At 34.9% G+C, this 27,500-nt stretch overlaps 1 protein-coding gene across 1 annotated transcript in view; it reads left to right on the top strand.

The window, feature by feature from the left end:
- LOC135201099 (uncharacterized) overlaps nucleotides 1–27,500 on the top strand; it is a 71,915-nt gene that overhangs the window by 14,817 nt on the left and 29,598 nt on the right. Inside the window, 2 exon segments of the mRNA XM_064229992.1 lie at nucleotides 18,070–18,306; nucleotides 21,468–22,015. Coding sequence (XP_064086062.1) covers nucleotides 18,070–18,306; nucleotides 21,468–22,015 — 785 coding nt within the window.

Raw genomic sequence — 27,500 nt, 5'->3', positions numbered from 1 at the left:
TATTATTATTATTATTATTATTATTATCATTATTATTATTATTATTATTATTATTATTATTATTGATTAGAACGAACTCCTCTTTTTTTCTATTATTATTTTCTCTTACCTCCCTCGTTCCGAATAACTCCCCGTCATGAATACCACATCCCTGATGTGACCGTTATATGGACAAAAGTCAACCCCCCCACGCCTTCCAGCGTTCCCTTTTGGGAGAAATACCGCGTCAAGGTGATCCTATTTCTCAAGAATTCCGTTAAGGAGGAGGTCAGAATGAGAAAGACTCTGTCTCTGGCTCTACCAGTTTCATTTGGAGAGGAAACATGCATACATACATACATATAAAATCAATTCTTTTAATATAAAGACAGACAGATACATGGAATACGAAATATTTTTCTTTCGTGCATCCTAGTTTTATTTGAAGAGGATACATACATACATACATACATGCTTTAATTGAATACATACATACATACATACATACATACATACATACATACATTCAAAATCAATTCCTTTAAGATATAGACAGAAATATACATGAAATACGAAATACTTTTCTTTCGTGTCTCCTAGTTTTATTTGAAGAGGATACATACATACATACATACATTCATGCAAAATCAGTATCCTTTAAGAAGAAAGACAGACAGATACATGAAATACGAAATGCTTTTTTTCGTACCTCCTAATTTTATTTGAATTCATTCATACATACATACATACATACATACATACATACATACATACATAAACCATTTCTTTCTGAATATTTATCCGTAAATCATGCGCCTTGATAATCCATGTAACAGACATTGACGAAAATACAAATAAGATAATATTATGTTTTCAAACTTATTCTCTGAACAAGACATTCATAAACAAAGAGGCAATAAATTTCCCTCTTTGATAATATCTTTATAGAAGATAAAAAAAAAAGGGCAATAATTCCTTTCCTTTTACGTTTTTTCTTCGATTTTTTAAAACGTTCTGCCTCCTTCCTCGAAGCGCCTGCGCAGGCATCAATTTCCAGTCGCTCACGATTCTCGAAAAAGGTCACGGAACAAACACTTCTTCCGGGCCTTTCACAAACACGTATGTTTGTGCGTGTTTGTACGTCTGCTAAAGTATCTTCCAACCTTAACTGAATAAGCTGATATTTCATTTCAGCGTGTGTTTGCATTTAGCAGATTTCATACGAAAGATTTGCAAGTGAACATTTACTCTGGTCGGTATTTTTGTTTCTAAAAAGATACGATGGAATAAAGTGTAATCTACACAATAAAATATCAAGCTAAATATATTTTCTTATTTTTTTGTTGATGAATAATGTTTTTGGACATCACAGAAAAGAATCACAGGAAAATAGTTTCCTATTTGGGTGATTATGCATGAATAATATATTGCCAACTTATTATTAAATAAATATAATGTTAGGCTTTATCTTTGTATATTTCTAGGTGAATACTATCTTCCGTGCATCTCACAATATTAAATATAAGACTAATAACATCTTCCATACTCGACACAACAAGATGTAAAGCTTTATAAATAGTATCTTCCATATTTGGCACAATAGGATGTTAAGTTAAATAGCATTTTCCATACTTGACGCAATAAAATCTAAGACTTAATAGCAGCTTCCATACTTGACACGATAAAATCCAAAGGTAAATAGCATATTCCAAAATTAACACAACAGAATGTAAAGATAAATTGCATCTCCCATAATTGACACAATAAAATGTAAAGCTAAATAGCATCTTCCAAACTTAGGAAATAGAATGTAAAGCTAAATTGCATCTTCCATAATTGACACAATAAAATCTAGAACTTGATAGCATCTTCCATACTCGACACAATAAAGCTAAATAGCATCTTCCAAACTGAACACAATAGAATGTAAAGCTAAATTGCTTCTTCCATAATTAACACAATAAAATGTAAGGCTAAATAGCATCTTCCAAACTGAACACAATAGAATGTAAAGCTAAATTACTTCTTCCATAATTAACACAATAAGATGTAAAGCTAAATAGCATCTTCCAAACTTGACGCAAAAGAATATAGAGCTAAAATCCATCCTTTCATGTGTGTATTTCTATGCAGAAAACGTCAGCGACGCCACAAGATTTATTATGAGGCTGAACATAACTTCTGGATGTTTGCTTGTTTGTGACAAATTAGATGTCGAAATACCTCCAGGATATTAATTTTGTGCCCCGAGTGCCACAGGGCCTCGTAAGTGTCAAGGCGACGCAAAATGGATCGTTCAATGAGAGACCCAGAGAGGTCAGAGGTCGGAGGTCGAATGCAATCAGATCTTTAGCGTGTCTCAACAAGTCATCTTATACGAAGCGCCGCTCTTTTACCATTTCCGGTGTTAAAGCACAAGATCACGTGAAAATAATTAAATCGTTGTTTCCAGTTTGCGCAGACCCTTTCGTTCCTTTCTTTTACTATACCTCCTTCCATATTCTACTCCTTCCATCTTACTTTCCACCCCTTCCTAACAATTGATTCATAGTGCAACTGCTTTGAGGTTTTCCTCCTGTTACACCTTTCAAACCTTTTACCGTCAATATCCGTTTCAACGCTGAATGACCTCCTAGGTTCCAGTGCTTGGCCTTTGGCCTGAATTCTATGTTATATTCTATTCAATTAAAGGGAAAATAACTGTGAGATAGAAAATATAGAAATTTATAGTGATTTCAGTCGGTTACGATGGAAGACGAAGTTTTCTTCACAAGTTAATATTCGTTTCAACTAATTGTTAGCTACGATATACAAAATTGTTATTGAACAAGAAAATCTGTTTTGTTTCCTTCAGTAACCTTTGATACTGAATGAGGAGTCAGCTCACAAGAAAAATGTTCTTCTTCAATCAAGCGCTGCTCTTTTGGTAAAATGATTGTTATATCAAGAAATAAAAACAATTTTGTTTCAGTTAGTTATGGTTAAACCAGGTAAACATATTTGTTTCCTCAGTCTCCTTATGGTAAAATTTTCATACTTTTTGTAAAAATATGTTAGTTCCACTCAGTCAGTTAGTTATTATTATTATTATTATTATTATTATTATTATTATTATTATTATTATTATTATTATTATTATTATTGGAGAAAGTACAATGGCTTATTTATAATGTAGAGCAAAGTCAAGTCCCACATGCGGGAAGACTCGAAATCTTGGTGCTCCACCTTCTGCTACCAGAAATTTCTGGTTGAATCTTGGAACTGAGCCAGCTCTCAAAACCTCCAATCTTTAACATATTTAACCGTGAACATTATATTATGATATCAATATTGACATTCATAACAGTGTTAATAATGATAATGGAGCTACTGAACACTCTTTGACTACGATTAATTACTGTTATGGCTTCACTTTTTTTTTGGCATATGTCAGGAACGATTTATTTAATCGTTTATCAAACCATTTAAATGGAAATTTTTTTTTCCTATTTTTGCTCATCAAAAGACCGATAAGACGAGTGAGCCTTTGCATAGATTTTCAACCCTAATTTGTAATCATAGTTGCTGTTTTCTAAGTTCAGTTTTACTCAAAGTAAATTACGAATTGTTCCCACGAAAACTTACTCGAATTACAATAAAATACTAAATATATTATAAGAGAAGACTAACCACAAAATCATGAAAAGTTTAAATTTCATCATTTAAGTACTAAATCATTTAAAAAAGGAATAAAACTCGCAAAGTGAACAAGGAAGGGAAATTGGATGAAAAAAAAAAAGATTGAATACCGCATTCAAGCGGTGAGAATAAGATAAACGCCCAAAAGCGCAGACTATAAAAGCAGGAATATTGCTAAGGGAAAGAAGAGGAAGACGCAACACAAGGACAGAAGAAACAGGAGGAATCTCCCGTCTTGTGAAATATCACTTCACACTCCTTGGGAGTTCATGGACTCTCTCTCTCTCTCTCTCTCTCTCTCTCTCTCTCTCTCTCTCTGTCACACGCACGCACACACAGGCTCACAAACACACACACAGACATACACACACACACACACACACACACACACGCACACATGCATGGTATGTTCAGAGGTCGTACAGACTTAAAAATGATTTATTATTGTAATAAAATACATGAGCGTCAATGTTAGTCAATTATAAAAAAAAAATAGTAATATTGTAATAGAATGAATACTTCATGACTAAATGACAGGGGGATGAGAACAAGGTGTGATCCGACCTCCAGCTTACTTGGGACGCGTGCTGGAATCTAAGGTCAAATAGAGCGTAGTTGTACAAACGAAAATTAAACTAAATACGCTATATTTTATTGGAAGTGATTTTTCTGTACTGTTTAATATGCGTATTATTTACTTTTTTACATTTTCATTCTAATAAATCATGGATATCCTATCCTAAAATTCCTGTATGTTTAACTCAATGGGAAACACCTTTTTTTGGACCTTTTTAGGCTTTTCCAAAGACATTTCCTACCCCACCCCAACAACAACAAAAAACAACAAAGTAGTTTGTAGGCTTACTCCCCGAGTAAGTGAAAAAAATTGAGCAATTATTGGGATAAAATTAATTGTTAATGATTAAATTACAGGTAAAAAAATTTATTAATAAAGCCGACCATTAGTGCAACTCCAAAAGCTAATGACGAAAGATAATTGAAAATAACGATCATAAAATAACGCCGAAATTACTCCACATATAAAGACGAGAATGCTCCACCCAGGTAATATATTTGCCAGGCTCGGTAGGCACCCTAGATTCGATCCTCGGGCGGGGGACAGTCAGTTCAACCCTATTTTGCCCCTTTTGAGTTATGCTAGGTTTCGGTGGGTCTCAATCAGGCTGAAGAAGGGTGTGGTGTTGCACCCTCATCCCATAAGATTTATGTGAAGTGCCAGTGTACTATATATATATATATATATATATATATATATATATATATATATATATATATATTTATATATATGTATATATATACATGTATATATATATATATATATATATATATATATATATATATATATATATATATATATATATATATATATATATATATATATATATATATATATTATATATATATATATATATATATATATATATAAATATATATATGTGTGAGGGGGGTAAGTATGTGGGAATTGAAAAATGCAGGGATAATTAATTAGCTATATCATAATATTATAGATTTAGATAATAATATATTATATATATAATTAATTCATAACTACTCAATTTCAGCTTTCCCCACCCATACCATGTTGTCTCTCCATGTATACAATGTTTGCGTAAAGGTAAAATATTCATGCATGTGAATTTGGCGTATACACATTACTATATATTTTTTCCCGTTTCCCAATTTTTTATTTGATTTTTTTAGTTGTTATTTATTTATTTGTTTATTTATTCATTTATTTGCTTAACTATTTATTTATTTATTTTGATACTTGCGAGGCACAAATTCAGTTCCGTTACAACGCAGAAAATATTTCTAATTTTTGCAAAAATTTTCTCGCCATAATTGGCACAGCTGCCTCCATCCATTCGCTGCAGGGTTAATGGAATGATAAGTAATGGTTAGGCGGGACATTTTATGGTTCAGTGAGACTCACAATTATTCTTCCAGAGAGAGAGAGAGAGGAGAGAGAGAGAGAGAGAGACTTCCGCGTATCTCTCTCTCTCTCTCTCTCTAGCTTTTTAGTCACCTGAGCCCTTTTGTTTACTTTTGAACTTGGATTTTCTTGCATTTTGAATTCTTTGTTTATTTTACTTTTATATTTCACGTCTATGAAGGCTTATTTTGCCAAAATTTTATGAATTTTGGCTGTTTTATCATTTATTTTACTTTTATATTTCATATCTATGATTATTTAATTTTCAAAATTTTATGAATTTAGGCCGTGAGAATGTTTTATTTCCAGAATTTTATAAATTTAGCCCGTCTTTTAATATAGCCTCTCTCTCTCTCTCTCTCTCTCTCTCTCTCTCTCTCTCTCTCTCTCTCTGTAGCTATTGTAACAGCTGTTTATCTTTGATAAAAGAGATAAATTTCCGTCATCAGTTTATCCATTTGTTTTAGAGACCTATTATATCAATTTAAAGTATTTTAAATTAGTTTTTTGGGTATCGTTTCCATATATTTATTAGATATACACATGCATTCATACGCAGATACATATACAGACATACACCATACACACACGCACACACACACACACACACACATATATATTGATATATATATAGAATATATAATATATAATATAATAAATTAATATATAATATATTATATCATATAATAATACATATATGAAGGGTAATTCCCCTTTATTCACAAGGTGGCGGAGAAGGACATAAGGATGCTTCCCCAATCCTTCATTAATACGGTTATACTTGTAACCCAAAACGCTTAACCTCAGCTTTTCACCCCGCCCTCTTAACCCCCTATTTAACTCCTTTTCCTCACGTTCTCCTCATCCTCCTAATCCTGACGCCCCCCCCCCCCCCCCCCTACCCTGGAAGTTCTTCTTCGTCTCTTCCTCGTGTACAACCCTTTACGAGGATGAGAGAGACAGAGAGAGAGAGAGACAGAGAGAGAGAGAGAGAGAACGTTACTCATCGCCATAATCGCTCATTCGCGTGGCCTTACCTGAACCCTTCCCACCTCTCTCTCTCTCTCTCGCTCTCTCTCTCTCTCTCTCTCTTCTTCCCAGTGGGCTCCCAGGGTATCTAATCCTTACACATATCCCCGACGTGGCCCTTCCAATCCCCTGAGGTCCTACAACCCAGCTGAGGATCCTTTTGAAGGCCGTCTCTGGCATGTCTCTCTCTGTCTCTTTCTCTCTCTGGCGTGTCCGCCCATGTCTTCCCTCTTCAGCCGCCTGAGTCACTTAGAGGCGTCAGATTCAATTCTTATCCGCCAGAGGTCGCTGAAGGAAGGCGGTCTTCCCTTTTGTGCTTGGGTATTGAAAGGGGCCCCGTTCTTTACGACATCAAATAGTTTTGGCCTTTTAGGCTATCATTTCTACTTTAGAGCATTAGAAGGGTGCGTTCTTCGGCGTTTCGAGAAAGTGCCTTCTTTAGGGTCAAAGGGAGTAATTCTTTAGTTCACCGAAAGGCCTCGTTCATTGGGGTACCGACTTCAGGTGCGTGTTTTGGGAATCAAAAGGAGAGGGGCTCTTTAAAACCAATGGAAACAGTGTTCATAAGGTTATCAATCAGATGCCTGTTCTGTTAAACAAAAAGAGAGGCGTTCTTTTTAAACCAATGGAAAACAGCGTTCATGGGGTTATCGATTAGATGTGTGTTCAGTTAAACAAAAAGAGGCGTTCTTTACACCAATGGAAAGCAGCGTTCATAAGGTTATCGATCAGATGCCTGTTTTGGGAGACAAAAAGAGACGTTCTTCTGAAAATAAAATGTGCATGTTTCTAACATTTCTTTATCAATGATTCACGATGTCTTAATATAATTATCAAAACGTTCATCTTTTACAGTAATTCTTATACTTAGAATATAGGATGAATGGATTTATGTATATATATATTATATATATATATATATATATATGTGTGTGGTGTGTGTGTGTGTGTGTGTATAATTTGTGTGTGTGTGTGCGCGCGCGCGCGTGTGTGTGTGTGTGTGTTTGAGTGTGTAATTTGGCGCTAATTTGATGATGTCTTCTTATAATACTTAATTATTGTTGTTTTCTCCTATAAAGAACATTCTTTTTTTTATATTTCAGGGGCCTTACATTGGAATGAATCACGATGTATAAAATTTTTATAGTGCGCCATGCTACTAGGTCCGCGTGTTGCTGTTATGGTTGTTTTATTACTGTTGTTTCAGTTGTATTTTCTTGTTGTACATGTCGGGAAATAACCTTTAAGCCCTTACGGTCGTAGAAACGTGACTTGCGGAACTCCACCCTTTGGAAAAGCGTTAGACTTTATCCCCTTTTATGATGCCTCACGGATCCCTCATCTTCTTTTCTTCTTTTCTACGCCTCCTCATCCTCCTTCTCCTCTTCCTCCTCCTCCTCTTCCTCCTCCTCCTCCACCTCTGCTTCTTCTTTTTCCTCTTCTTCTTCTTCTTCTTCTTCGGGACTTTATCCTATTACGAAGCCAAACGGATCCCTTATCGTCGTCTTCTTTTTCTCATTCACCACCATCTCTTTCTTACCCCTCCTCCTCCTCCTCCTCTTCTTCTTCTTCTTCTTCTTCTTCATTCCATCTCAAGTCTTCCGGGTGCAACCTCTGAGTTCATGCCAAGTCATCTTTGGCCTGCTCCAGAGGTCTGGAAGAAAAGAGTGAATGAAAAATAGAAAAAAAGAGTGAATGAAAAGGAGAAAAAAGAAAAAAAAAGTGAATGAAAAGGAGGGGGCAAAAGAGAGGAGGGTATTTTGCATGTTTTTCAATTGCATCTCTCCTTTAGTTCCAGTTTGAAGAATCAGTCATTCATTTATTTTCTGCCGTGAATTAATCGGGATAAGTCAAGGAGATCTTTGATGCTAATTGTGATATGTTTCCGTTTACTTGTATTTGAGTATCTTTCCTTGGTAAAATATTATAATTTGTAATACTAATAACATTTAGGTTCAGTTCTTTTTCTTGGCAAAATATAATTTGTAATATTAATAATTTGTAGGTTCAAAGTCTTCATTTCCAGCTTATAAGGTTTTTCTTGTTGAGTTCTCTCTCTCTCTCTCTCTCTCTCTCTCTCTCTCTCTTAAATATACTAAAGATACTATATATATATATATATATATATATATATATATATATACATATATATATATATATATATATATACATACGTGTGTGTGTCAGTAAAAGCCCTTGTCAGATATTAGCAATAATGGCTAATGCTATATTTGCTTAATATCATATCTGTGATTATTAGAATCGCAAAGAAATGGTAATCCAACGTCAGCGTTGGACATTCTCTTAATCCCCAATACCACATTTCCTCTACATATCATCAAGAGCAAGATCTCGACTCGAAAACCGCTTATTCATTCTCTCTCTCTCTCTCTCTCTCTCTCTCTCTCTCTCTCTCTCTCTCTCTCTCTCTCTCTCTTTTAATGCGACCTTCACACATGGCAACCACAAGACTGGACATTAAAGAAAGAAACTAAAAGTTACGGTCAGTTATACCCCTAGTTTAGAATGCAAACAAATGTCGATTTTCTCAGTCTTAATTCCTGGCCACAGCCACCTGGGAGGGAAGAGTTACATAAAGGTTGAAATACCGCCCACAGCAAGGGTTAACAGCGTTGTTAAATTCCCTGACGTACTAATAGTAATTCTTTTACGCTCCGCTGAGCGGCTCCCGAGTGCTTGCTTGCAGTCCTGATCTTTATCATCAGAAGGTTGTTTAATATTTTTAACGAGCTCTCGAGAGATGTGATCTTCTGTGATTTGAAGGGGGACTTCTCTCTCTCTCTCTCTCTCTCTCTCTCTCTCTCTCTCTCAGGAAAACATATGCGTCTGTTTTTCGTTAATCAGGTTCCAAAATGATCAACATCAAGCGAGATGGCAGGGAAATGATATAAAAGTATTTGGTCATTTGCGTCACAATGTTAAGCATGCATTATACATGGGATATTTGTATATATATATATAATATATATATATATATATATATATATATATATATATAGATAGATAGATAGATAGAGAGAGAGAGAGAGAGAGAGAGAGAGAGAGAGAGAGAGAGAGAGAGAGAGTATTTATAGATAGATAGATATCTATATATAGTATAGGCCAATATAATATAGATAGATGCACACACACACACACGCACATATATATATATATATATATATATATATATGTGTGTGTGTGTGTGTGTGTGTGTGTGTGTGTGTGTGTGTGTGTGTGTAGAAAGAAAGAGAGAGAGAGAGAGAGAGAGAGAGAGAGACGCGTTATATATATGAATAGAGATTCCCATTTCACTCGTGCAAGACAGCCAACCAGTCTCGTGAGAGCAACCTCACTCACTCACCCACCAGAAATGAAATGGAACACTGAACCAACTTTCGAAGATTCGTGTCCCTCTCGAAAGTAACGTAGGGTGACAGGGACGTAACCTCTGCGATGCGTAACGGGATGTCACGACACACACACACCTCTGGTGAAACTTGATTTCCGTGATAGGGTGGTAAAGCTCTCAAGAGATGGCGGGAATAAGTGGAAAATTCGTGGGGGGGTCGCCCTCAAGCGTAACCGGAAATATCTTATGCTTGAAAGGACCAGGGTGTTTGTAATCATAACTATTTTTTTCGGCGGTGGGGTTAGGAGGGGGAGGTTTTTTTTTTTTCATTTCTAAAAGACATATGATTACTGGAAGCTTTATTTCATTTTATGTTGTCTCTCTTTTCAAGAGAATCTTGATGAATTTCAATCCAGTATAAGTCAACATATACGCATGCATGCATACATATGCACATATGTATATCTATATGAGTATATATATATATATATATATATATATATATATATATATATACGTATATATATATATATATATATATATATATATACGATATATATATATATATATATATATATATATATATATATATATATATATATATATATATATATATAATATATATGTGTGTGTGTGTGTGTGTGTGTGTGTGTATGTGTGATGCGTAACTGCTATTCATTATTTGTAACCCATTCGAATACTGGCCACACCTGATATTGCTTACCTTCCATAATTAGAAGATCAGCGACATAACGATTTTATGGATCTTAGGAAAGAAAATAATTGGCCCTGGATTATGTCAGTAACCATAAGACTTCTAAATAGAGGAAAAAGTACCATTTTTCTCTGACTAGATAATATTAAGAACTGGGCAAGATTCCTGTTAAAATATATCTGTAACTCCGGAGTTATGACCAATTTTTTTTTTCCTCTGTCTTCTTTGTTCCGTTGGCAGAGATAAAAGTTTCTTTCTCTTTGTGATGGTGAGGGAGGTGGTTAATGGGGGTGGGGGCGGGTTGGGGAGGATTCACAAGATGCCCAAGTGATCTGGGACGACTGCCAACCTTTTTTGGATTATGCAAGTCGAACAGAAGTTGATTTTGGAATTGTTTAGAAGAGAATAAGTCGATTGTAGGTTCCAATGGTTTCTTTTTCTTTTAATTTCCAAGTCTACCTTCAGTGCCCAGTATTAATGAACAGACATCATATTAGTAAGGAATGAAGTTGCATTGTAATTTCTAAAACATACAATAACGATGTCTTGAAAAACACTTTTACACGACAACCTTTCCTAAGACAAGGAGATTGTGCGCGCTCGTATTTGTATGAGTTTGTGTACCCATCTCTCTTAGCAAATAATAAATAAAGAATAGATAAATAAATAAATAAATATATAAATGAGCTCTTATTTATATGTACGTTTGTGTATCCATCTCACCTAGCAAAAGATAAATAAATAAATAATAAATAAATAAATAAAACCTTTTGATACTTATGAATCACGCGGCTGAACGATTCAAACTTTAGAAACCATTGAACACTTCCTGATCATCTCTGACTAAACTTTCTTACCCCGATGCTCTTTTGTTCCACAATCAAACGGCGCGGAAACTTTATGATGCAACTGAGAAGCGCATTTATACATCGGAGCGAGCTGAGCATAAAATGCCCCGTCACTGTGAACAGGGGAATGAAAACGTGACAGAAAGTCCACAGAGTTCGTAGGGACCAGGAGACGAGCATAATGGCACATCGTGACTGAGGCAAAGGACGTTTGCAACTGTTGCCTGCCTTGCCAGATGGCGAACAGACGGTCCGATCTTGCACAGTCATTTGTTCTCCTTTAAGGAGGATCTCGTTTCACTTTTAGTGAGGCCGGATGTTTTCTGGGGTCGTTTTCTACGACTAATATTTTCAATTTACTTTCGAATTTGGACGAAATTCTGTACCGGATGTATATAGCTCTGCTGTTAATTAATTTCAGTAATATTTTATTTTACGTGATTTACTAAGTAGAGCTTATTTTTCAAATTATGATAAAAGTGTTCACAAGGAAAACTTGGGGGTTATTATCCTTTATTATATTTGCTCGTACAGTTTTCCGTTTTCTGAAAAGAAAACTATTGTGCCGGATTGGTCTGTCCATCTGCACTTTTCCTGTCCGCCATCAGATCTTAAAAACTACCGAGGCTAGAGGGCTTCAAATTGGTATGTAGATCATCCACCCTCCAATCATCAAACATACCAAATTGCAGCCCTCTACCCTCAGTTTATTTTATTTAAGGTAAAAGTTTATCATAATCGTGCTTCAGGCAACGATGTATCACACGCACCACCAGTTTGTGGTTACAGTTTCGTGGGCCGCGGCTCATACAGCATTGTGTCGAGACCACCGAAAGAAACTTATGTTGATTTTTTACTTGTTTTTACGGTAATCGCCAGTGGCGTTGTAATAAAACACGCCTTTGCAAAGGTGGGATACATCCCGGGTCACTACTATCTAGGAAAGATCAGCGAGTCCTTCCCACATTGCGATCTCTTACAGCTTCATCGATACAGGCACAGATTTGAGAACTGAGGAACACCGAATAACTCTACGGATATAAACGGCCATTTTTCGTGCATTGGTCCGAGTCGAAATTTTGGGTCTTGATGCAAAGGCTTTGATAATAGATGCCATAGATTGAAAGTAAAATGACAAATAGAAATAAATATCAACATTGATTGATAACCAAAAAATCCGACTCAACAAGATAATCAGGAACAAGAGAAATTTATTATATGTAGAAAACAATAACTCACTGAATAAGGATTCCAACCTTTTATATATATATATATATATATATATATATATATATATATATATATATATATATATATATATATATATATATCATATGTATACATAATATATATATATATATTATATATATATAATATATATTAATAATCCACCATGAATTTATTTAGGAATGAAATGCCTTGCGCTTTTCATAAATTGATTCATGAAAGGGACACTAGGGTACACTTCCCTGTTATTATTGTTCATAATGCATATATGTATAGCTGACGCCGATAGAGTTAGTATCGCACTCATAAACCTTTTAAGGCATCTTTTAGCATCTTGCTGCGTTCATTTTCACGCAATAGCCGAGATTGGGGATAAAACTGAGATCGTAAAAAAAAAAAAAAAAACCTATACCACGTAACCCAATAGCGCGCATTACAGCTACAGTTCACAGTATCTAATCTTTAGGTATTAAAGGATGTGTAACAGAGAGGAATTAACAAGAATTAAGAAAAACCCGTTTCATTTGCCTACAAACATAATCCAAATAAAAAGGAAAGATCCAATCCCAGCAATAATATTCAGAGAACGCTTAGAATCTCGAATCACGAATTTCGCCATCATGGGAAGAACACTATTCATGACGTCCACTAATGACGTAGAAATCACGAGAAAGATCAAATGCCAGCAATAATATCAAGATACCATAGGTTCTGGAGCTCTAAATCTCGCCACCGAAACCTTCTTACCTCCCCCACTAAAGTACCCATAGGATAATCCCCCACACTGCCCCCCCACCCCAGTCTCCTGAGACAATTGCGTACCCTTCATCTCCTTCTGTACATTTAGAGTACTGTATAATTTTAAGGTGCGACGTGGCCCACGCAATACCCTCGTCCTTCTTCGGCCTCCGGCTGAAATGCCCCACGAAGGATTGCCAAAGGGATGGAAAAAGGTCGTCTTCAGGATACCGAGCCGGATATCGAATGGGTGGTTGAGTCGTATCCTAAAAGGTCCAACGAAGATGGAAGTTGGTGGGCGGGGGTTGGGGGGGGAGACCTATCTGTGAATATGAGAGAGAGAGAGAGAGAGAGAGAGAGAGAGAGAGAAAAGAGAAGGAGAGACATTTATTCGGATATTGAATGGGTGGCTGAGTCATATCTTAAAAGATCCAACGAAATGTGGGGGGAGGGGGGAGAGATCTAGCTGAGAGAGAGAGAGAGAGAGAGAGAGAGAGAGAGAGATTTATTCAGGAACAGAACGAGAGAGAAGAAAGGTTGATAGAATTGCTCATATTATCATTCGTACGTTCCAGGATCTGGATCCTCATACATACATACATGCATATTTATATACATATATAAAACAAGATCACAAACTAGTCAAATCGACCACGCCCATTAAAGAACCCCCGATGGAACTATTTGCTAGATTTACTTAATGGATGAAATCTACTTAACTATATACTCTTAGCTTAACTGATAAACTAACTGATTTGATGACAAAACCAGACTCTCAAGGGATACCAAGGCCGACGGAAAGGGAAGTCATAAACCTAACCTTTAGGCGAGGAACGTAAAACACACGCAGGAAATGCTTGGTTATCCTATAATAGCATTTCATAACTGAAATTCAGGACATTGGAGACGCGGGTGGGGCGTTTAGCTGTGAGGGAAATCGTTTTTTTTTTTTTTTTTTTTTTTTTTTTAAGCCCGTGTTCCTGATCTTGCCTCCGTGGTTTTCGGTTTGTTATGAAATATAAAAAAATACTTGAACGTGTTTCTTTTCTTGTCCCTATAATTGCTTATGACATTCATTTCTTTATATAAACTTCTATTTTCTTTCACACAAAAGAAAGTACCATATAAGAGAAGAGTCTCTCTCTCTCTCTCTCTCTCTCATTTCCATTTACCCTTCAGTATACTTTATACGTACACAAGCACAATATATATATACATATATATATATAATATATATAATATATATATATATTATATACAATATTTATATAATATATAATTTATATATAGATATATATATATATATATATATATATATATATATATATATATTATATATAGATATCAATATATTTAAATAATTATTATAATATATAATTATAATATTATTATAATTATATATATTTATATTTTATATTATATATATATTTATATAAGTATTATATAATTTAATATTTTATATATATCATTATAATATATAATATATATATATAAAACCAGTCACCCATCTTCAATGAACCTCACCCACGACCCAAGCCCTAACCATCGCAACAGTATAGTAGACCGAGCGATTTAACATCTTCAAGGTTCTCCTAAACATTATCATTATTCACGAGTAACGAGAGGCTTTCTGGGTACATCTCCGGGAAGGAACATGAGTTAGGCCCTCTGGCGCGAATCTGTGCTACGTTAACCGGGTAACCGAGTAAACCATAAGTTTTTATGGTGATTGCTGGCATCTCTTACAGCTTACGCAGGCGCAGAATGGATATATGGTAGATTGTTTGTGTGTGCGTGCGTGTGTGTGTGTGTGAGAGTGTGTGAGTATTCGGCTTTGCAATTAGCAATAAATACCTGACATACATGGTCCCTATATATATATATATATATATATATATATATATATATATATATATATATATATATATATATATATATATATATATATATATATATATATATATTATATATATATATATATATATATATATATATATATATATATATATATATACATATCTAATAAAAGGAGCTCATAAAAACAAAAAACACAAAATATAGAGAGAAAAGTATATATTTCAGAGACTGCTGTCTCCCTCTTCAGGTAGATGAATGAGAAAAGTTTACAGAAAAAGGTGGTATTTATATATATATATATATATATATATATATATATATATATCATAGTGCCTACATACCTAATACATACTTAATAATCGTACATTCATATACGTTTGATTTTAAATCACGAAAAAAGTAAAATCGTGATGATTACATATGTTTGTGTCGTATACTTACACATATGTGCGTTTCGCATGTGTCTCTATCCCTGAACGGCCATTTTTAAAAGACTGGTTGCTAATGTATATATATATATATATATATATATATATATATATGTATGTATGTATGATATGTATGTATGTATAGTATGTAGTATGTATGTAGTATGTATGTATGTATGTATGTATGTATGTATGTATGTATGTATATTATAGTATATATATATATATATATATATATATATATATATATATATATATATATATATATCTTATATAAACTTCATCAACATCCAGAATGTGCGCTACACCTGTAAACCAACGAAATACCTCGTCATCATTCAAGGAAGACTAACCCGCTCGTAGTATGCTAACTATATAGCTCCGGTTACCTGGTAAGGCACAAGGTCACGAGCGGATCACAACCGATACTTTACTACTTATGGCCTGAAAACCCTAACCAGAGAGGTCTGTTCTTCAGAATATAATCGCTCTGCCAAGAGCAGCCGTGTGGAATCTATTCTAGGAGGAATGTCTGTTGTGATAAAGAACGTTTCGGACTGTTAGAATTAGAGGGTCCTGAGTATGCGTATGAATACTCTTGCAGCTTATATTTTGGCGTTTACATATGTCTTTGCAGTCATCAGGAGCTGACAGTATTTCGATGTTTCTGATAGTTTTTCTTCTCTATTCGAGTTTTTCACTGTATTTTGGGCCATTTTAACAGTTTTCATTAATGGTTGCATTATTAACGAAAATGACAAAATACATTACGAGGCAGAACTCGTTTTATTCATTGTGCTGTAAGTAAAATATAATAGTGAAGTCTTCATCCCCGTAACTATCTTCATTTACGGAAATGCATCTCTAATGCTTAGCTTTGCCATCCGTTATTCACGGCAGCATAACGCAATTTCCGATGGTGGCACAAAGAACTGACGCTACTTCAAAAAAATAAATAAATAAATAAATAAATGAAAAAGAATAAAAACGACGATTCCACAAGTTTCCACAAACGTATGTTTTGCAACTTTTTATTTTGGCAGGTCGCTAATTTGCTGCTCAATAAGAGTGTTCATGATACGTATCCCATGAGAGAGAGAGAGAGAGAGAGAATAAAAATCCGATTCCACAAATTTCCACCAACGGATGTTTTGCAACAATACTTTTTTTTGGAAGGTCGCTAAATTGCCGATAGGAGTGTCCATGTTACGGATCCTATGAGAGAGAGAGAGAGAGAGAGAGAGAGAGAGAGAGAGAGAGAGAGAGAGAGAGAGAGAGAGAGAGAGAGAGAGAGAGAGAGAGAGAGAGAGAGAGAGTGGGATTAGGATAATAAAAGAAAATGAGAGAGGGGAAAGGTTAGCTGCCCTCGCGTTCGAGAGAAACCAGTAGATATCCTTGGATTTCACAAGTTGCGAGAATCGTGTGAATGCGGTCAGTTGGTGTCCCGCTGAAATCAATCTCTCTCTCTCTCTCTCTCTCTCTCTCTCTCTCTCTCTCTCTCTCGGCTGATGCGTCATTCCCTGTCTATTCTGCGGATGGGAAAGGACGGTAAAGGTCACATGACGGTTTCACTTTTCCCATGAGAAAATTGTCAGCAAAAATGCGAATAATAAAATTGAGCAGTTCAGGCTTACGTCGGTTTTATTTGCTAATAGACCGTCTAATTCCAGACCTGCAAAAGGCAACGTATAACCCTTCCTAACTTGATACACCCCTGAGAAACCCCTTTGCTCCTGCTAAAACTTTATCTTCATTTTGTTTCTTCTCTGCTAAGCTAATATCCTAGTCTATACAATCACTAGTTACGTGACAAACATGGTCACCTTCTGTATCATCAAAATTCTTACTAAGAACATAGTGTTGTAGGTGTGGTTTGAAATACGAGCAAATAAACAATAAAAACTAAAGCAGTAGGGTTTTAGTGGTTATAAAGAGAAAAATAAAAGAATATGGATAAAAGAAAATAAGAAAAAGAGGCAGAGAATTGCTATTCACTAAAGTCATAAACAGATGTTGGCCATGGAAAATGGATTTTCAAATGCAATTCGTCAGTAAAAAAAAATAGAGCAAGATCTTCAGTATTTGTGGATTTTAATGGGTAAATATGGAATGCACGTCAAACTGAAAATAAAAATCACAGAAAAAGACCTTTGAATTAACCGCAGAACAAAAGAATTTCATCTATATACTTGAATTTTATTTTTTTCAGCTATTTCAATTTATTTATTCATTCATTCATTGATCTATTTGATTATTTTTTGCAGAAGCAAAGACGATCTTAGCCCCTGGCGAACTGGCCATGTCAAACCTCATCCCACAAGATACGCAGGACCCTCTCTATGGGGACACGGAGGAGCTGAGGACCCTGAGGAGGAATCTCCTGAAGGACCACTTGGTGTTGGACCCCATCAAACCGACGGACCCTAACGTGACCAGTGAAGGAGGAGCCAGGGCTTTGACCTTCACGGGGAAGGCGGTCCATTTTCGTAAGAATGAGAAAGGTCAGTGCCTTTATTTTCTTCTAATTTTTTTTTCAGGATTAACATTATGAGTTCGAAGGTATAAGGATCAAGGATTAGGAGTTTATTAGGTTTTTTCAGGATTAAAATGAGGATCGAAGAAAGGTATAAGAAAGAACCAGGGATTAGTATTCCAGGATTAAGATGAGGATCCTCGAAAGGTATAAGAACCAGTGATTAGTATTCCAGGATTAAGATAAGGATCGTTGAAAGATATAGTAACAAGAGATTGTAATCCAAGATTAAAATGAAAATCGTCGAAAGGTATAAGAACTAGGGATTAGTATTCCAGGATTAAGATAAGGATCGCTGAAAGATATAGGAACAAGAGATTAGTAATCCAAGATTAGTATTTCAGGATTAAGATAAGGATCGTCGAAAAATATAAGAACCAGGGATTAGTATTCCAGGATTCAAATGAGGATTGTCGAAAGGTATAAGAACCAGGAATTAGTAGTCCAGGACTAAGATGAGGATCGTCCAAAGGTATAAGAACCGGGGATTAATAGCTTATTAGGTTTTTTCAGGGTTAAAATGATTAAATCTTCGGTGCATTTTTACTTGTTTATCATTGTCTGAGGGATTTTATAGCAAAACTGTACATTTCTGCAGAGTTCAGATATTCTCCTTTTTCAAATTAAATCCCTTTGAAGTCATTTGCATTCGTTTGGTAAGGTACGGGGTCTGTAAATCATTTATTCGAAAGTGTCTTACTAACATTCCGTCTTTATTTCTCTTTATTTTTAACCTAAATATCAACCAGTTTCAAGTTTTGCCATCAAAATGTCTTAAAAATCTCTTAAAAAAGCTTACCTTTATAGTTTTATGAAATTTTCGTAATGTTTCCAATAACCTTTTCAAAGATTAGATCTGAAGGGAGGAAACCTCGAAGTAGCTATCTCGCTGGATAAAAGAAATTGAAAAATAAAAAAACATAAAAGGCAGATTTATTAATTCTCTTGTTTTTGAGCCTCTACGAGTTTCTTAGGCTGAGCAATCTTAGTAATATTTTCAATGGCATTTTCAAAGATTAGGAAAAAAAAAACTCGAAGTAGCTACCTCACTGGATAACAAAAAAATCATAGAAGGTATGTTTGTTAAATTCTCACGTCATATTTAAACATCTGTGAAATTTCTTCGAATAATAAGATAAAAAGATAAAATCATCATAGTTTATTATAATCAGCTAGCGAGTAAAAAGAACGCACCTTCTAAACAACATTGAATCGCGAAGTGCTTTCGAACAAGGACTGCAGACTTGCAAAACCTGTTTCTTCAGCGTTTCTGTCCCTTCACCTCTGAGAATCAGTCACATCGTTCGCCCGTTTTCTTCCCTGTGAACTTTGACCTTTAGACATCTCACTTTCTTCCGTGTTTCCGAAATCTTACAAGTTCTCTTAAGACCTCTGTTGATCGACTGAGATATTTCTTGAATTCTTTTATTTTCCTTTCGGTCTTCTTGGTTTAATTCACGTATGATGATTATCAAGTTTGTTTATTATTATTATTATTATTATTATTATTATTATTATTATTATTATTAGAAAATAATCATAGTAGCATGAATATTAAAGAAAGTGGAGAAATAAATCCACATATATGTATGGGTACATACCAGGTCCTTTTAAATAATAAAGTATATTTAAAGGACCTTGGGTGCATATATTTAAAGATAAATATTCACAGAGATCTAATTTCTAAAAAAAAATCACTTGTGGTAATTTCATATCTTTACTGTAAAACGTAATAAAAGGATAAATTATGAAACTAATCTATTATTATTATTATTATTATTATTATTATTATTATTATTATTATTATTATTATTATTATTATTATTATTATTATTATTAGAAAATAATCATAGTAGCATGAATATTAAAGTGGAGAAATAAATCCACATATATGTATGGGTACATACAAGGTCCTTTTAAATAATAAAGTATATTTAAAGGACCTTGGGTGCATATATTTAAAGATAAATCTTTACAGAGAGCTTTCGGGAATCTTCTCGATTCCCCTTGTACCCATACATAACTGTGGATTTGTTCCTCTATTATTATTATTATTATTATTATTATTATTATTATTATTATTATTATTATTATTATTATTATTATGTCGACATGTTTCGACTCCTCTCAGGTCATCATCGGGATGAGTAGCTAACTCGTCCTGATCATGACCTGTGAGGAGGTCGAAACATTTCGACAGAAAAAGAAGCATAAAACCAGCAGAAATAAAAAATATCAGTATTATTATTATTATTATTATTATTATTATTATTATTATTATTATTATTATTATTATTATTATTATTATTATTATTATTATTATTGCCTTTTCTGTCGTTGTTGTTGTTCATAATGTCAGAGAAACCACGATATTCACAGGAATCTGACCATTTCTAAAAAGACAATAATTACGAGGATCGTACATCCTCCTCAGCATACAGAATATAATCCGAACCTCCCCCCGCGAATATGTCAATAAAATCAAAGATTTTTATTTCATTTTCTCTTTCATTTCCTTTCCATCCAACCGTGAAACTCAGTTTGGGTTTATGAGCCTCCTAACAGGATAATTGTCTATTAAAGATATAAAAACATCACTGTTTGCTTGTGAGAAAGACAATACAATTTTTGGTTTTATCGCTGAAACTTGGAAAAGAATAATTTTAATGTGAGTTTCTGATTCGCGGACTTTCATCCATGGCCAGACGGTGATAAAATTCCTTAACGGGGTCGTTTCTTTGTGATTTTCATTTAGATGCAAGCAGAAACTCTATTATATAAGCCCATCCTCCCCATTTTCTTACTTGATATACTAAGGAACTCCCTACTTTACTAACATAAAGTTAGGTAAATCTAAAACAACAACTTCTGAATATCTTCTACATATCCCATAGTTCCTCGTTGGACGAGTGGTTTTCGCGTTCAACTGTCAATCCGGTGGTCCGAAGTTTGATTCCCGGCTCGGCCAACGCGGAATCAGAGGAATTCATTTCTGGTGATAGAAGTTCTTTTCTCGATTTAATGTGGTTCGGATCCCACAGTAAGCTGTAGGTCCCGTTGCTAGGACATTTCACGAAGCGACACGGGCTGAGCCCAGAAAACTTCTCTACATCTTCCTCTCCTCCGCAGGTGAACTCGCCGTCGAGAACGTCCCCGTCACGGAAGTCAAGAGCCTGGACGACGGGACGCAGCTCTACATCCTGGAAGACCTCCTCTTCGACAACCGCCAAAAGGTCAATCAGATCTTCCTGAGGAGACACGCCGACGAACTGGCCAAACCCACTGGACCTCCTCTGGACATCCCGGAGGAGTCGACCGATTTCATCCCATCGCCTCAATTCGGAGGACCTCTGGGTTCCCAGGAGTTCTCCGGCTTCGCGCCAATCATCGCTCCTCCTGCTCCTCCTCCGCCGGCAGCTCCTGGAGTAGTCCGCAGCCGTGGCTCCCCTCCTGCGCTGCCTCCGGGAGTCTTCCCTCCAGCTCCACCTCCCGACGCGGCGATCCGTTCCCCTCCGGGCCCACCAGCGGCGCCTCCAAGTGACTTCAGACCCCCCGCGCCGCCTGTCGCTCCAACTATCAGGGCCCCAGCACCGCCTCCCCCAGGGCTTCTTGGACCTCAACCACCGGCATCTTCAAGAGTCAGTCCTCCCGCACCTCCGGCAGAGGGACAAGGCAAGGTAAGGCGCCATGTCTAAAGGCCTGAGTGACACCGAAGCGACGGCGGTTGTGTTCGAAGCTGACGGTGATTGCTTTTGCTTCCATAGATCAAAGAGATATAGTAGCTAAGATAAAAGAGATGCTATAGTAGATTCACATCACCGTGCATTTGATGTCTAGGCCAGTCCCTTACGACGCTCCTGATTGGCTGTTGATAAGCCAATCACAGGGCTGGAAACTCTTCAGTCTCTCTCGAGTGTTCACATTTGAAAGACGTATCCCCCAGGAAAGGCGGAGCATACATCTTGCCTATGTGAATTTTCGAGAGAGACTGAGAGTTTCCAGCCCTGTCATTGGCTTATCAACAGCCAATCAGGAGCGTCGTAAGGGACGGGTCTAGACATCAAATGCACGGGTGGTGTGAATTTACTATAGTAGGGATAAAATAGAGTAGACAATTAGACAATGGTGTTGTACGTAGAAGTAATTTATGTTTTACGTTGATTATTGTGCATTTCAAGCCAACTACCTTGTGACTTGACATAGAATTTACTTTTGTCTGGTATTTAGTTTCCATAAAAGTGATTTCCAGGTCAATAGTCTGGAAATATTCCAGTCCATTCTGGGAGTCAAAATGATGACTATACGAAATGTTATAAATATTAAGTATTAAAAAATATTACAGTTATAAATATTATATGATTTAAAAAATCCAAAATCTGCAAAAGAGAAATTATTCTCGAAAAAAAAACACCATAAAAAATTAACGTTAATTTATTCCACAAAATACCACGTGACTCACAGAATGGATGAATCATGACATATTACAAACGTAATAAAGACTATGACATACTTTGTCATCTTCAGATACTATCAGTTTGGAAGATTACAGTAGGAATTTGTATTGATTAACTTAGTTCGTAGCTTTGTATCCCTAAACAGCGAAAAGCCCGAATTTTGTAACTGTAGCAATAAATTTCTGTTTTGCTTGATGTATTTTTATTGACTAATCCAAAGCATGTCTTAATTGCCTATGTAGTCTACTATGTAAGATTTTGGTAACAAAGAGAATTTTCCTGTAAACATTAACATCCATTCATTCTCTCTCTCTCTCTCTCTCTCTCTCTCTCTCTCTCTCTCTCTCTCTCTCTCATTTTATCTTGTACGTTTTATATCTATTGCTTCTATCTCTAAGAAGTTTACTTTTCCTTCTTCTGCCTCTTTTATAGCCTACCTTTCATTCTTTTTCAATACTCTATTAACTGTTGCTATGATTTACATTCATGTTCGTCCTAAAGGCTAAAAGGCTGTTTAGAAATAGGTCATATGCTAATGTTAAATATGAATGTTTTTTTATTATAATCTATGGTATGATAATCTGGAACTTTTCATAAAACCATCAAAATATTTCTAAAGATTTCTTTGGTGTAAAAATTCTTCTGTTTCTTCTTTCATTTTCCTTTTTATCTAGTTTATCAGTATTTCTTCCTCGCCTTTCTGTCCTTCGTCTTTCTTCGCAACTTTCTGTTTGAACCATAACGCATGATTATGTGTTGTATAGTTTTCTAAATATTCAAGTAAATATACTTAAGGTTATAATTCTTATTCTCATTTAAAATATGCGTTCAGTTCATATCGGCATCATAAGAGCATATTATATCTGGTTGTTTCTTTTAAAGTAAGTCTGCCTAATTGTCTTAATTCAGTAATATCGAAATGTTATAGCAACATTTGAGGGTTATCCTAAAATGTTGTCGATTATTGGTGCTTGAAATAATCAGATTATTGGTGGTTTAGATAACCAGATAACTAGAATCACTTACATCTAGGTGTGTATTAAAGTAATATGTTTATCTTTGCGATCTCCATTCAATTACTTGTCTAAATATTTACAAACACATTGAAGTCATCTAAACTCTTCTTGAACTTCTGTCTTTGTATTGAATACAACTAATCTAAATTATACCTATAATTATATTATATTTAGTTCAATAAAACCTATTTAATCAACGTGTCTTTTTGAATCTGTCCTTTTCACACTCACACGTGACGAGAATCATCAATAAAGTAATGACGCGAGACTTTCCATTTATTTTCCTGATTCTTAGATCTTAGTTCTGTCGCTTTTAGATGGATCTTAGTGTAGCTCGAGTTAGTGGCTGTATCTATGCTTTTTTTTAAATTTATTTTGAATTGTTTTGTGTGTGTATCCTGTCATGCAATACATAAATTATATGGGTGTGTGTAATCATATATAATTATATATACGTAATATGCAACAACACATATCTCTTTCTATATATATATATATAGTACTATATATATTCATGTGTGTGTGTGCGTGTTTGGTTGTATGTGTGTGTGTGTGTATTGTCTGTGCAATAGGGTGGCTATTTGGAAATATTAGCTGGATAATGAATAATATTGCCAAGGCCTTGGAGAACATAATTTTTATCTCACGCTGACATTAATGACAGAAAATCGTTGAAAAAAATAATAAATTGTCTCAAAAAAACTTAACAAAAAGATAAAAAAAAACTGAGATTAGAAAATCTGGTAAAACATAAAAAGAATCGAAAGTACAAATAACAATAGACATCACGATTTAAACATAAAACGTAGAAAATCATATAATTGCTAACTATATACCGGACAAGTTGTTTGTTGTTCGGCTCAGGTTTCCGTCTTGCTAAACAACGACTCAGAAGTCAGGTGGTCCAGTCCTTTTGAGCAAATAGACAGTACTTCAAAATCCAGGCCAGTGAACGGATGGTCTTGTGGTAAAGTGTGCTGTCTTATGGTTAAAAATAGTGGTTTTGAGAAAGGAAACTTTACCCTAACAGAAAAACCTCTGGGATCCAAAATTCTGTGTGTGAGCCAGCGAGAACTGAATCCCACGTATCGCAGACCACACTTCGAAAAAAGTAAACAAATATGCAACACAGGAATTGAGGTTTACAGGACGAATAGGTGTTTCCCTCAGTAGTGATCTAACAGTAAACAGGTCAATAGCTGCAAACCGGAACCTTATTTGAGGAAAACTGTTTTATGTACTTTTTGTAACTTATTACCGACCATATAGCTACTGTGACCAAGGTAAGGTAATCCGTTGAACTTTCAACAAGCATTTTACTTTGTATTTGTTCCGTTTAGTTGATTTTTTTTTCATGTCTGTATTTTTAATGGTCGCATTTTTACTTTGTGCTTTCGATTCTCATTCTGTTTTATTAATATTTTTATATAAATGCAATTGGAAAACCCTCTTTATGATATCAGTTGAGATAAATCCCTTTATAAATCTAATTGGAGATCATTCCTTTTATAAATCTAAATTGGATAAGTCCTTTTATAGATCCAACTGAGATAAGTCCTTTTATGAATTCGAATGAGACATGTCCCTTTATAAACCAATTGAGATAGGCCCCTTTATAAATGTAACTGAGAGAAGTTCCTTTATAAACCAACTGAGATAGGTCCCTTTAGATACCAACTCAGATTAGTTCCTTTATAAACCAACTGAGATTAGTCCCTAAAGAAACCAACTGAGATTAATCTCTTTATAAACCAAGTGAGATAAGTCCCTAAAGAAACCAACTGAGATTAGTCCCTTTAGAAACCAATTGAGATTAGTCTCTTTATAAACCAACCGAGATTAGTTCCTTTAGAAACCAAATGAGATTAGTCCCTTTAGAAACCAATTGAGATTAGTCTCTTTATAAACCAACCGAGATTAGTTCCTTTAGAAACCAACTGAGATTAGTCTCTTTACAAATCAGCTGAGAATAGTCCCTTTAGAAACTAATTGACATTAGTCCCTTTATAATTTTGATTTTGATAAGTCCTCCTTTGAGTCCAACAGAGATCCTTTCTAAATCCCATTGAGATAAAGTCCTTTATGAATTCCAAATAAGTCCCCTTACGAGTCGTTCTCCAAAATCCGGGAATCTGAGTCACGAAAAATAAAAGCTTAAAAGAATCCTTGAAAAGATCTCGACAAATTAGGCAGCAGATAAGACTACGCCGCTGCTATAATTCTACATCAGTCAGGAAATTAGCTAATATGGAAAACTACAGGTTATGATTGAGTGAAAGTTCCTGAAAATCCTGAAGGCGAGGAACCATACCAGACGAGGATTAAGCCAGTAGGTGACCAGACTCGTTATCTCGACGAAGAAAACGAAAATTTTTACTGGCTGCTTCAGGAGCAAGAACCCGTGTTGGCATAAGGCCAGCTAAATCTAAAACAACAACAACAGAACGAAACGAAACTTATGACCCATTGAATTTCAGACATAAAATTCGTGATGTAAAAGATGAATGATGAGGGATATTAATGTCAATACTGGATTCTTTACCCTCGACCAGTTAAGCAGTGTCAAGCGAGGTAATATTAGGTGAATTCTGGTCATATTTGTACTCTTCATTTACGATTTCATTTAATATCTATTTCTTTTATCTATATTAATTTACATTTAATGACTTGGATTTCCAAACCACTTTGTTGTTGTTGTTACTGTTGTTGTCGGTTGGGGGGAGGGGGGTAGGAAAGCCTAAAAAGTCTGAAAAAGGTATTTTGCGTTGAGTTAAAGATACAGGAATTTTAGGATAGGATATTTAGGATTTATTGATTAGAATGAAAATGTAAAAAATAAATTATATGCATGTTAAACGGTACAGAAAAATTATTTCTCATAAAATTCAGCCTATTTATTTTAATTTTCGTTAGTGAGACAATGCTCTTTTTGACCGTAGACTTTAGTACGGTCCCAAGTAAGCAGGAGATCGGATCACACCTTGTTTATATTTATTTTTGCTAAACTAGCTTGTTTAACAATTCACGTTAACCCTGGTAGGGTTCAAGATAAAAGGACATCTTCCGGCACTTATGAGCAAGAGCCCGTGCTCGCTTGAGGCTATATATAGTTTAATTTAACGACTGCAATAACAAGAAAAGAAAAAAAACACTGACATCCTATGCTTCAATAACTTTCTCTTTCATTTGTGACCTCAAATGATTATATATTCCAGCTAGGCCAGCGATAGCATCGGGCAATTAAATGAAACCTGAATAAAGAGAGACATTATTCTTAAAAGATTAGAGCATTCGGACGCCCAGATTATTATTGAAGGAGTGAAGGGATATGCAGATACTTATTCTAATAACAACTTCCATCGGGCAACAGGACTGGTTTTGGAGAACTGCTTAGCTGACGCTGCATTCAAGTGTGAATTTTACCTTGTGTAAAAGAAATATTTACGTATAATATATCTAATATATATATATATATATATATATATATATATATATATATATATATACATATATATATATATGTATATGTATATATAATATATATATATATATATATATATACATATATGTAGTATTGTATATATATATATATGTGTGTGTGTGTGTAGTGTGTGTGTATGTGTGTGTGATGTGAGTATGAGTATATATATATATATATATATATATTATATATATATTTATGTTCTTTGTAT

The sequence above is a fragment of the Macrobrachium nipponense genome, chromosome 23, assembly GCF_015104395.2.
Source record: "Macrobrachium nipponense isolate FS-2020 chromosome 23, ASM1510439v2, whole genome shotgun sequence".
Classification (NCBI taxonomy): Eukaryota; Metazoa; Arthropoda; class Malacostraca; order Decapoda; family Palaemonidae; genus Macrobrachium; species Macrobrachium nipponense.
The sequence above is the reverse complement of the archived record's forward strand: the minus strand, read 5'-3'. Positions and strand labels throughout refer to the sequence as shown.